This window comes from Stenella coeruleoalba (assembly GCF_951394435.1).
Source record: "Stenella coeruleoalba genome assembly, chromosome: X".
NCBI classification, from domain to species: domain Eukaryota; kingdom Metazoa; phylum Chordata; class Mammalia; order Artiodactyla; family Delphinidae; genus Stenella; species Stenella coeruleoalba.
The window spans coordinates 69,131,762-69,145,486 of record NC_137152.1 but is presented as its reverse complement, the minus strand read 5'-3'; the positions used below and the strand labels follow the sequence as shown (position 1 = coordinate 69,145,486).

The following is a 13,725-nucleotide window of genomic DNA, read 5'->3' as shown; positions in this document are numbered from 1 at the left end:
ACAGTTGGATCCCCCAAAAGGTTAGGTGCTTCTCTTATCCTAGGATTGTATTTATATATGAAGGTACTGTGAGTAGGTGTGGAGGTGAGAGCAGTTGTGTTCTCCCACCATTACTCCACAAACAGTGAACTTGAGATCAGAGTCCCTTAAGTTTGTATGAGACTGATCCAGCTCCTCTAGCCATAGTCTCAGGATGAATGTAATCTGTATGTTTTCCAAAGAAAGTGCAAGGGCAATGATGTAAAAGTGATCCTCCCAACCCTAGAAGACAGTCTATACCTGAGAAAGAATTGACATAGAGTGAAACCACTGCCCTTCAATGAAGGAATTCCTATCCTATACCCAGCTTCTTTTCTTAAGGTTCTTATGTTGTTGGAGGAGGAAGGAAGAAGTGAGGAGGAGACTGTGGAAGGGTGGTCAAGGGTTTGCTTTGAAATGGCAAGCAATCCTATCCCAGGAAACATGGTGGTGCAGGATAGGTTTCACTCCAGGTAATTATCTGGCTCTTTCTTTCCAGATGGGCTAATTAACTGGGCTCCAAATAACCAGGAGATTCCTATAGTTGCACCACTTCTCAGCAAGTCCCAGTTATCTATGCAACCCAGAATCAAATCACTCCCATCAATGTTAAGCCAGTGTGGATAAGTTATAGCAGATGTGGCTAAACCACAGATAGTATTGGGCCCCTGGACCCCTGAGAGTTGGGCAGCTAATGGCACAGACCTCCTCTGGTCATTGCATTAAGCTTTAGATAATGCAACCCTGAATATCATATGATTAACTATTTGGTACCCTGCTTATTGTGCTATGGTGGGGACAGGGTACACTACCAGAGCATACCTGTTTAACCAACAAAAATCCTTAGGAATCTTTCTCCTCTAGAGCAGAGGAAGAGCTTTAGCCTTTTCAGGACTCTTAAAAATTCCATAAACAAGGATGATGATGAGCTGATGGTGAGAGGAAATATTTGTGGAAGAAAGCAGTTTCCAAACAGAAGGCCTACAGTCTTTGGCCAGCTAGAAGCATTTTGGAATACAACACACCTTTTATAAGAAAGGGTGAGGAGTGGAAGTGGCACTGCACAGGAAAAACTGTGGGTTCCTTGGTGAACCAGAATTTGGGTGACCTCCAGGATATTAGTAGAAATGAACCAAGGAGAAGGTGGAGACAGATTAGATAAACTGTAGGGCAGGACTATGGTTTTGGCTTATCATTAGGCTATTTTTTTCCACTTGCTTTCATTTTTCATTAGCCTATAATGACTATTTGGAGGTAGAGGGAGACCTGGATTTTCTTTGGGCCCAAGTAGATACATGCCCTTCATATTTTCATTCACCACTGAAAACGGGAGAAACTCTTTTGAAATAATAGATATTCCGAAAATATTTTCCAGCTGTATTCACCACATTTTTCCTCCTTCCCAATACAACCCTTCCCCCTGGAAGCAGGTTACTAAGCACACACAGCCAGAAAAAGGCAATGTCGTGTGCGATTCAATAAGAACAATTGGAGACAATTGTTTCAACAGGTGAAATGGAATAAGATGCATGTTCATATTTGTTTAGAAATAATCAAACCAGAGGAAGCTTTGCAAACATGTTCTTAGTTCCTATATTTTGATTTGTGCTCTGACTCTACTTCAATAATTACAGTTGGCAATTTGGAAATAAACACTCAGTTCAATTGACAAAGTCAAAATGTTTTTATTTTGCTGAAGTTTAGCAAGTACAGTTTTAACAAAGAAGGTGTACTTTAACTTAATATATGGTAGAACAGAGAAACCATACATATGTTTCTAGTCTCTAACACACTACCACATTTTTTCCCTTAAAAGACAAAAAGCCAAGCTGAAGTGAGCATAGAAAAGCATCAAATATGGTCAAGTTACTTTAGTCATTAGGATTTAGCTCATATTCTTAAATTGGTCAATCAATTGCAAAAACAGAGTTTACGTCATTGCTTTTAAAATGTACACACGTTCTTTCTTTAAAAAAATGTAATATAGATTGAATAACTGCTTCGGTAAACAAAGCTTTGCTGATAAACACAATTGAATTAACTCCATGTTGAATAGTTTCAGAGATAAACTGGAATCACAAGCATCTTCATTTATGTAAAGCCAGCGAAGACCTTTCAGGACGAATAAAACTGTTGTGCCATTGCTAAATAGTAATAGTTACCTCCTTTAAAAAAAAGAAAACAAGTTAGTTTTTCTGAGGAATAATTCTAATATGTACTTTAAAATACTAAACATCTATCTTCACGAACTTAAATGATCTGATGTTACAGGCTTGATTTAATATTGGTAAAATTTAAAATTTCTTAACACTTCTATATGTTAATGTGTCAGTTTTCAAAGATCCTTCAAGTTGCATGCTACAGCTTCTTTTTTTCTTTCCACTGCACTGAAGACATCAAAGACTGAGAAGACTCTTCATAAGCTATGATGACTATTGTTATCTACATTACTTTTCCTTTTGTACAGAATGTTATGTTTGAGATCCATATGGTTTACCAAAACAAGGAAAAAGGAATGTCTGGTTATGATCTAAGGTGATGACAGCTTTGATGAAACATTTCGTTTCCTCTCCCCAGGTTAACTGTCCATGTATACTGCATGAAGGGAGACAAGTTCTGAATATCATTTTAAACACAGTGTTTAGTGAAACTGGTATCTATTTAAATATGGGTAATCAAAAGAATCCATACCATTCTAGAGTTAGAAAATATTTGATGGTGTGGGTAAAAGTTATAGTTGGAAACAATTTCCAAAAACAATTCTACCTCTTTTTGTCCAACTTTCCTCTTTTCCATAGCCATGGCTTATAGCCCCAGTCTCTATCCAGCTACCTCATAAAAATTGGCTTTTGGTGACAAAAGCGGAACAAGGAAAGAAAGTGTGGATGATCAGTACAAATCCATCACCCAGGCTTAAAAAACACTTAAAGTCTATGTTTGTATCATCTTCACATATAAAGGAAAATACATTATCATTGTTGGACTGATATACCTCATCTAAAATATTAATTCAGTCTAGTCAAAGCTTAGCACTGTCAGGAGGAAGACATACCCCTTTAATGTATAAAATCTTTAAAATATTTTTTTTTCTGTGTCAGAGGTATTGCGAGTCAGTGGAATTTTCCGGATAATACCTCAGAACCAAAAATAAAGATGTGGTAAGGTAATAGAAGAATAAAAGAATGTGGTTCTATGTTAGACCACCTGGACGTTCAGACTTCATTAGAGGGCAACCAGACATTTTGCCTAAGAGCCCATGGAATTCACCTGAACTTTTCCAGGGAAGAAGAAAACAAAGCTTGAATTTGGGGAAACTGTGTAGTAGTCTGTCACCCCAGAGAATTGCTCAGACTCCTTTGAGGTGTCTGAGATTTTTATTCTGATAAAATTCACCAGATAGTTGCTTGTTTTCCAGTCTACTTCGTCCTCTGTATACACAGCCTAAATGTCAAAAGAAAGCTCTTCAACATCAAATAGCAGACACTCATTTTACCAGAATTGAAATTTATACAATATAGTTAAAACTTAAATCATGCAATACAAATTGAGAACATTACAAATTTGAAAACAATGGTAAAAGTAACATCCTGTAAAAAAAAAAGGTACATAAACACAGTAACAAATGGCAAAAAGCAATCACCATCTTCCTTTAGAAAAATGCAGTTTCTGAAAAATCGCCCTCTTTTGTTATGTTTAATTTTTGTCTTTGTTAAAAAAGACAAACATTTGCCCACACCCTTCATTAAATGTGCCAGTTTATAAGGCCTATCAGGAAGTGTTTCCACAGCAGTTCAAAAATCCAAAGAAAAACTAGGCCAGCAGAAGACAGTATTAATATGAATCAATTTTTCTACTTAGAATACAATAAGTTGACATTTCAAAGTAGTTAAACTTTTTTCTCCAAATTTAGAGGATAGTAGCAAAATAGATTCTTGTGTAGCATGCTGTACAATGTTGACACAGATTCTGTTACTCTTTTACATATGCGAATACTGTGATCATATGGAAGGAGCCAATATTGACCTGCTAACTGACACTGATCCTTGGAGCAATCTCAAAGTTTGCCACATTTCAATTTCAAAATGCATTTTGCCTATAATATGAGTGATTTATCATTTAGTAGTAGCTGTCAAAGTAAACTCCTAGATAAAACAAAAACATCTGGAACCATAAACAGAGCAGAGCAGTAGCTGAATTTTAATCCAAACCTGGCATGCTCACTTCATTAGGAACAGGAAACAGCTAATTAGTAATTGAATGTTTCATGTTTTTAAAAGGTTTTGTACTTGAGTTCCAAACAGAGATGATCTAATATGCATTGTGGATGTAAACAAGATTAAAGATCAGGAAGAGCAATGAACAAAGCCTCTCCAGAGGAATGTTAGGGAGCTTGGGAACTTACAAGGAGTGACACACACTGACATTTCAGGAGAGCTGGCAGAGTTTATTGCTTTAAGATATATCAGATAAGTAAAAGGGGGATTCAATACACACAAATGTGACCATTTTAAAAATAAAATAGAAGGCCCATACAGTCCCTCGCTTAGCACAGCACTGCCTGACATGGGCATACCCCATGGCACAGGAGTCTGGTGTGTCCTCCTGCATACAGGAGATAAGCCTCTGCTGATAAGTTATCTTTAAAGGGCCACACCTGGTTGTTACAAACTCAAGTAAGTGTGAGACTTGCCTTTTGTGGTATATATCTGAAGCTTAAGAAAAAAAAAAAAACTAAAATCAGGCATCACAAAGAAGGCAGGTATGTAGAAAAAGGCCAGAAGAAAATGCACGAGGATTCCTTATAGTTCAACCAAAGTCAATTAACATATATCTATTTTTAAAAAGATATTTATTTTTCAGTAACTTAATTAATTTGAAAATGCTGTTCAATTTCCCCTATAGCTCAATATATCCTGTTTGACTATCAAATAATGAGACGTTTCTGGATGTTATTTTTTAAGTCACACCTCTTTGTTATTCAATTCAGGTATTTGATATTAATAAAGTTCTAAAAAAATTTTATTTGCTTCGGTCCTTCTCCATAACTGATTTCTAATTTGGCACTATTTCACTGAATTAGGTTAAAGCAACATACCTACTCTACACAGATAGATCTTCTACAGTATGTAGAGAGAACCAGAAGCCTTAGAAAAAATTCCTTCAGAACATGGAATGACTGGAATGTCACACTGATATGAATTAATGTGATATTTTAAAATGTGTAGGAAAGCTGGGCATTCCAGTAGAAATTGCATGTACTGCCACAGGGAACTGATTATTGGAGAATGGATAAAAACTCAGTTGGACTTTTGCATAAGATGAGTGATACTTCTGTCACATCAGAATTTAGTTCGAGGGCAGATGTAAAAATAACACAATGGATTAGGTTTTGCTTGGTGTAAAGAGGGCACTTTAGGAGGAGAGTTAATTTTTTTGATCACTAGACTACCATTTAGCACATTGGAATACTGCTCTATTAGATTTCTAGGAGGCATGAAAATAATGATGACAAGTATTTGCCACCAGCCTTTGGCCAGGTCTCCATTAAGTAAACAGTTAAAAATATTTGAGGCCATTTCCTGGGCAATTCAAGCCAAATGACCCATTGGGTTCTAACGACTGGAACATCTTAGGCATGTGGCCATGTCTAGACCAGAGGGTGAGCAGTGGAAAATATCCATGATGTGACTGACCCACCATATCTGCCTTTCTCCATTCTTAGGTGTATAGATTTTTCAGTCTGTTTGCTGGTTGATAGCTTAATGAAGAGGAAACAGTATTGGAGATGGAAAGAGAGCAGAAAAAAATAAAAGAGGTATTTTTAGTTGCTTAGGTATGTGTTTTTATCATTGCCTTCTTTACAGTAAGGAATATGCTAGTAGAAAGGTGTTAAATGACTTGCTCCACCATCAACAAATCAAAGGAAGAACTAAGTGTGGTAAAACCTACAAACTGGAGCTCTCCATATTTCCTTAGAGAACTGTACAGGCAACGTGTTTCTTTCAGAAAGGTGATCTCCAAAGCAATGCTAACAAATATGGATCATTTGCACAAATGAATTACCTCCTCACGTTAATGCCTGTTAAATCTCGGGTCAGCCAAATATAAAGCTATTTCATAGTAATCATAGCTTAAAGTGGGTGTGTCTGCATTTTAATTTCTGTCACAGCATTTAGAAATAGAATTTTCTATGTCTTAAAAATTCTTCCACCTACTTACCCCCTAGGATGCTCTCTGGTTTAATGTGATAATGTTTATGAAGCACTATGAACTCCATGGAAGAAAGGGGTTATAGAAGTGTAAAGTATCAAGTTCAATCATCATTATGATTATCCCCTAAACACTTGTGAAGCCCATTCTCTAACACATTTTTCCTGTACGTGCCAGGTTCTAATTAACAGGAATGAACAAATAGTAATAGATGGTTCCATATTTTAAGAATTTGAGTATGAATTTTAAAGAATTACAGCACTAGATAAGCAGGTAACTGCTACAGCACCCTATTCGTGCCTATGATCAGTTGGAGTTCCGGCATCAGTGTTCAGGCTGCACAGAAAAAACAATAAAACCGGTCAAAATTTCATTCCAACAAAGAAAATCCAAAATCTACTTAATGAACTTCACCAAAAACCACAAATTGGCTTTATAGTATTTTGCTGTGCTATATATGTTCAATATTTGAATAAATCTGTGTGTAATAAATGTATTATTTTATTACACATATCCCTTAATCATATATTTATTGATGTGGGCCTCGTTCTATTAAAAACAAAATTATACAAAGGTGAGCAAAACTGTAGATTTACAGTAATTTGAAGCTTAAGCAAATTCTCTGGGTGCGATATTAACAATATAAAAATGGTGTAAATGATATTTCCTAACTCTAAAATATGCTTATGAGCCTCTTGTGCATGTTCTACTGCTTTACAACCTGCAGTGAAATGCATGACTAGCTTAATAAGCAAGCCATTTAAAAAGTTTTTTTTTTCCCCTTCACAGTCTAAAACATGAGTAAAGATCCACACCGTTTTCTCTGAATCAAAATCTTTGTTAATGATTGCAATTTCCTTTCAGGGTGAGATTTCCTTCCCTGACAGGATGTTATTTAAAAGTAACTTCTCACTATTTTTTGAAAACTACCAAGAAACATGTCTATAACATTTTTGAAGGCTTAAATTTAAGTTTAGAAAAAATTACATTTTCTACCCAGAGCTCATATTTCCTTCCAAGTGTTGGGTCACCACTAATTCACTTATATAAACAAAGGGATTTCCTTAAAAACTACTAGGCTTCATCACAGGCATACTTTGAGCTATCAAACCTTTATTTTGGTGGGTAGCTAACTTATTCTTGAACAGATGCCAATATTTTATAAATGATTTCTCCTGCTAAGTATTAAGTTTTATGCTTTCTGTTTTCTTGAAGTTGCCTAATTAGTGATATGTTTCTAATTTTCAAATGGGCATTATGTTATATGGCACTAAATAAGATCACATTTAAAAGATCATGCTTTCCTGACCTGAGTAAGAGAAAGAAAAAAAAAACATGCTGGTTAATGCTCCACTTTAGTCTTAGGTTCAATCCAAATTAAATACGCAATTATTTATATGAAGTTTACTTCAATTGTCAAACATGTTCAGAATGGGACATTCTCAAATCAAATAAGCAACAGTACTGAGGTTAGTTGGGGGTCCAGTTAGATATTAGGACAGTAATATAAATACAGTGCTTCTAATCTGTGAGTAGGAAAAGTAGAACTTTGCAAGATAGGGGCAGATAAATAAAAGTATAGCATTTGATTCGTCTTTCTCTAGAGAAAAGCATTGTTTTAGAGTCATTTTTCAGAAAGGTCTAGTGCTTATTTTTATAATGTAGCACTTATTCAAAAAAAATGGAGGTTTAGTGAAAATAATAACCACTTAGCCTTATTAGCCCTAAAAAATTTCGGACTTATACTTTAATCAAAACAAAGACCACTAGAGAATGGACTTGAGGATATGGGGAGGGGGAAAGTTAAGCTGTGACAAAGCGAGGGAGTGGCAAGGACATATATACACTACCAACCGTAAAATAAATAGCTAGTGGGAAGCAGCCCAATAGCACAGGGAGGTCAGCTCGGTGCTTTGTGACCACCTAGAGGGGTGGGATAGGGAGGGTGGGAGGGAGGGAGATGTAAGAGGGAAGAGATATGGGAACATATGTATATGTATAACTAATTCACTTTGTCATAAAGCAGAAACTAACACACCACTGTAAGCAATTATACTCCAATAAAGATGTAAAAAAAATTAAAATAAAAAAGAATAATAATAAAAAAACAAAGACCAGTACAAGTCGATTTTCTTTGCAAATGGTATAATAATGGAGTATCAACCTCTCTCACTTGTATTTAACTCACTTTGTTTTTGTGAATTAATTCTTTAATATACGCTTTTCTCTTTTATTTACTCTCTAGTTCTTGTAAGAAACACCCTAGAAAGGGACATGGCTATCTTCCTATTCTCATATGAGGATAAAATATAAAAATATATTTACCACAACTGTACACAGAAGAACATATGTTTTAGAGATGGTTTTATATATCAATTATATGTCAATTATTTCACCCTTATTAAAATCTACATATACAAACACAAATGTTAACTTCATATGTATTTTATAGGGCATAGTAATAATAATATACTGTATTTATACTTGTCAAAGAGTATGGATCTAACTTATTGACGAGGAGGATTAGGCAAATATTACTATTTTACTAAAATTAAGGGAGAGAGAAATTGAATGACTTCTCAGTGTTAGTTAACTGAGTTAGCCAGTTAGTAACTGAGAAACCTTGACTACTAGACTTCTTCCCACCACTTCATTGTGCTTCCTATAGACCAGTTATAAAACAGCAACGAAAGTGCATGTGTTCAATACACAGACCTGCAAATTTTGAGCTACACTAAGAGCTCTAGAAATATGTGAACTCTACTTTCCAGCTGGGAGGAGAAAGAAAGGGAAAGGAGAATAAATAAAAACTAGTATTCATGGAATGCTATGTTAGGAGCCATATTAAGTCATTCTAAGCACTTATGTCATATGTAGAACGCCATATTCTTTCACTACTTCTTGTTGTAGATGATGTCATGGTAAAAAAGAAGTAAGCTACTTACGTGCTATGTCATTGCTGTAAAAAAATCTAGGGTCGTTATCACCTACCTTCCATAAGTACAGTTACAAAATGGATTTGTAAGGTCAAATTTACTTGAGATTTGTACAGGATGCATATTGGAAATATTTTAATGTAATAATTATTTTTTATTTTTATTATTGAGCTGTAACACAAGTCTTTCATTGGCTGTATGTAATGCAAATATTTCTTCCCAGTCTTTGACTTGTCTTTTGATTTTCTTGACATCTTTGGATGAACAGATTTTAAAATCTTTTATGAAACCCAATTAACAATTTTTCATGGTTAGTGCTTTTTATGTCCTTTCTAAAAAGACTTTGCCTAACCAAAGTTTGCAAAGATACTCTTCTAAGTTTTCTTCTAGAAGCTTTATAGTTTTAGCTTTTGTTTGTTTTCTTGCTTTTTAAGCTGGTTTTAGCTTTTTATTTATTTATTTTTTGGCTGCACCATTTGGCTTGCGGGATCTTAGTTACCTGACCAGGGATCGAACCCGCGCCCCCTACAATGGAAGCACAGAGTCTTAACCACTGGACCGCGAGTAAAATTCTTAATGTAATATTTAAAAGTAGAACTATGTTCTCCTTTTTATAACTTTTAGCTACTCCTTTTGTATGCTGAAATGTTAGAAAAACACTGTAATTTCTCAATTCAAAGTAATCATAAAATGGAATCAAAATATGGAGAAAAATGAAAATGAGAGTAATGGAAAAACATTAAATGTTAATTTGAACAACGTTAAAAATGACCACATCCAACATTTCCCATAGAAGGTTGAAATGCAGTTACCAAGAGATTGTAAGATTTGAGTTGCAGGTTTTGCCTCACTCATTTAATTTTTAAATTTTTTTAATATCTGTATTGGAGTATAACTGTTTTACAATGGTGTGTTAGTTTCTGCTTTATAACAAAGTGAATCAGTTATACATATGCATATATCCCCAGTTCTCTTCCCTCTTGCATCTCCCTCCCTCCCAGCCTCCATATCCCACCCCTCTAGGTGGTCACAAAGGACGGAGCTGATCTCCCTGGCCTCACTCGTTTTAAATAGTTACTCACCAATGCTAAGATCAACATGACATTCATTTGTATTGTTTTAAAGAAAATAAGAGCACTTAAATTATGGGAGAATAGGGAAATAGAGAAGAAATGTTTACAAAAAAAATGATGCTTTCTTAAAAGCTAATAGAGGAATTGGTGAAAGCGTTATCCAAATAACCATTTGTATAACTGAGGTAAAGTAGATTCCAACTTAAGTATGTGGATTACTACTGGTGTTAATCTTCAAACATTAAACAAGTAAATCATAAACTTTGTGATTAACAGATTAAGGAATGTCAAGGAGGTCTGTAAAAAATTCTAAACAACGTTTTTCTTTAAATTCACTTTAATTGCCAAAATTGAATGTTACATGGCCATCAAAAATGAGAAAAAAGTTCCTGAGAGCAACAAATAAAACTTTCTGCTAATGGCCTACAGAAAAGAATCCTAGCCTAAAATTAGATAACTGAAAATCTGTTAAGGCCTCATTCCTATAGGTTGATGTGAGTTTAGCCACAAATAGAAAAGTTTCTTTCTACTCCTACTTCAGCTTCTCTACATAGTTTTAAATAGAAAAGAAAGATTGCATTTGTGTAATTTTTGTGAGTATTACCCCAATCTATGCAAAGTTTTAAGGCAGAAGTGATTATTAAATTATAGTGGCTTTAGTCTATTTTGGTTAATTAACTGCAAACTGGAGAAGCCTTTCCCCACCCCAGCCCTGCTGCATTGTTTTGCATGGGAGAATATTAAAGTCTAGCTAAATATCCTAGCTAGCTTACTAACTATGAGAGATTTTTACAGATTTGGATTGATAGTAATATTATCAATATGGATTGATAGTGAAAACAATGGGTAAGGGAGTTAAGATTCCTGTGTTTTAGAACCCACTACCAATAGCAAGCCAATTAACTTCTCTTGGGTTATTTTCCTACTTATAAAATAGGGGTTAATTATACCTTTCTTAAATATCACACAGGAATAATCCTGCTAGAGGATGTGTGGATTAAGAATGGGACAGGGCTTCCCTGGTGGCGCAGTGGTTGAGAGTCCGCCTGCCGATGCAGGGGACACGGGTTCGTGCCCCGGTCTGGGAAGATCCCACATGCTGCAGAGTGGCTAGGCCCGTGAGCCATGGCAGCTGAGCCTGCACATCCGGAGCCTGTGCTCCGCAATGGGAGAGGCCACAACAGTGAGAGGCCCGTGTACCGCAAAAAAAAAAAAAAAAAAAAGAATGGCACAAAGACAAGTTCCTCTTTATGATGGAATATGTTACCAATGAGAGAGCTAGCAGTAAGCCTGGACTTGCAACATTTTATGTAATGGAACAAGAAAACCTAGCCAAATCTAAAAAGAAAAAATCAAAGTCTTCAAAGTGAAGGGAGACTGGGAGGAACTGGGAAGGAAGACATTTTGAATGGATTTATTATTTTGGTTTCTGGATACAGCCAGGCCTGAATCTATCCTCTGAAGTGTCAGTTAAGTCACCCAATAAATTACCTTTTAAAATTAAGCCCCCCAATAAATAAAAAAGAAAAATAATGGCAAAATCTCACTAGGTTATACAAATATTAGGTATTGTCTTTCTTTTTTCACTGTTCCAATTTTAGAATATCAATTCCTCATTCCAAGAGTGATAAGCATCTTGGCATAGAACCATCTCACATCAACATGTCAGTAATATAATAATTTTATTTTTAAGTGATGTTTCAACAGTGGCATATGATTACAGCCTTCTATGAAAATGCTGTCTGTTTTCTTAATTAAAACAGAGATGTGAAAGTGGAAAATAAAACTAAACTTTTAATTCAAGAAAGGCTTTCCTTTTGCATGTTCCTTAGGTGTATCTGGGTTGGTAAGTGGGATAGGGTGACTCTTCTGCTTAAAAAATTGTATTGCATACGTAAAGAGGATGGGGCATAAAGTGACTAAACAGTTATACAAGTTGAGTTAAACAACTCATCCTATACTATAGTCAGAAAGACCTGTTAATGAATTACCCCTGTAGACTCTAAAATGCTTAGTAGCAGAACACCCTATTGTTATTTTGTCTTGCAAGTCTCACTATCTTGCTGTCCCTACAACTACAATTTCATCTATTATGTGAGTGAGATATAGCTAGACTTGTAAGTCTTAGATCTGTAGATGAGATTTTATGTTATCATCATAATTAGCATGACAGCCTTTTAGTCACTGCAAATATTCTTTTAACAATGCGGTGGTAAGTGGTGCAAGCCACTCCATGAAAACCAGGCCCTAAAGTATCAAGTAATGTTTGTCACATCCTCCTAAGAAAGAAATAGAAGCATAATGTGTGCTATAATCTGACAGGTATTTCACAGCAAAGAGGTATGACATGGGCTGGGAGGTACAATCAGTTAAAATAAAGATCCTGTGGAGGATGAAGAAAACGAGAGACAAATACTTCCTGGAATAGAAAGGAAAAAGAATGAGGCCATATAATGAATCTTATAGGAAAAAAAAATGTTGCTGCTTTAGAGAAAGATGCTAGGATTTTTTCTGTGGGGTGTGCGCTACAGCCTTTTCACACTCTATGATGGCAGTTGCAGTAAAGTTTCTTTGGGTAGTAAAAGTCTCCCTCTCTCAAAGGACATATTTATGAGGAAAGAGGACCCACTTCCCACAATCCTTATAATTGCTGGCATGCTATGTATTTCTACTTTATAAGAGAACATTTCTACTTAACACTGGGAATATTATAGTGCCTATGTATATCTTTCAACACAAGACAAGACATTAAAGGGGAGGGAAATGAATGGTTATGAGGGTAGGGCAGGAAATAGTCTATAGAACCCCTAGAGAAAGATGTAAACCACACTCTGGTGGAAGTTAGGAGAAAAGCCTGTAGAGAAATTCTATCTGTTCTCCTTTTAGTTTTTCTTGTCATATCACATACATGGCAAGAAATCATATGTTGATTTCTCTTTTCCAGTCCCCTTACTTGCCCCTACCATCACTTTCCTTGCTATTTTATCAAATCCTGCAATGACAATCTTAGCCCAAGGGTAATTGTTTTCAATAAATATTGGTATGGCATCTTAATCTCTTTGGAAAAATGTAGTTTTAGTTATCAAGTGAGCAACAAAGAGAGAAGATAATGAGGTATCAAAGGTCAAGGAAGGATAAACACTGTTCAAATTGATTTTGAGAAAAATGGATAAGAATATACATATTCATATATATTTCATAGTATATATTTAAAATTCTATACTATAAATATATGTATATTAAATTACATTGTAAAATATGTGTTCTTATTAACATAGAGATGTTAAAATTGTGTCTGTTGCTTTTAGAGTCAAATAACACTTTAGTCACTTTGCTTTAATTCTTCAGTGGCATCTTCACCAAATGCTGCATAGATGAGATCATGGATTTTACATATCAGAACGGTAAGTTTATACTCTTTGAATAAGCTCCCACATTTTTTTCTGAACAAAAATGATTCAGAGGGAACAAATGGTTTAATACGTTTA

General features: G+C 35.2%; 1 protein-coding gene across 5 annotated transcripts in view; it reads right to left on the bottom strand.

Annotated features, from left to right (window-relative positions):
* Positions 1 to 1,716: 1,716 nt before the first annotated feature.
* Positions 1,717 to 13,725, bottom strand: part of DACH2 (dachshund family transcription factor 2) — a 634,770-nt gene continuing 622,761 nt past the window's right edge. For 4 of the 5 annotated variants that reach the window (XM_079910011.1, XM_079910012.1, XM_079910013.1 and 1 more), the window contains one exon: positions 1,717 to 2,183. In XM_079910011.1, coding sequence (XP_079766137.1) covers positions 2,134 to 2,183 — 50 coding nt within the window. In that variant the 3' untranslated portion in view covers positions 1,717 to 2,133. Of the gene's footprint in view, positions 6,565 to 13,725 lie in introns of all 5 variants that reach the window. The other variant, XM_079910014.1, reaches the window with a different exon arrangement.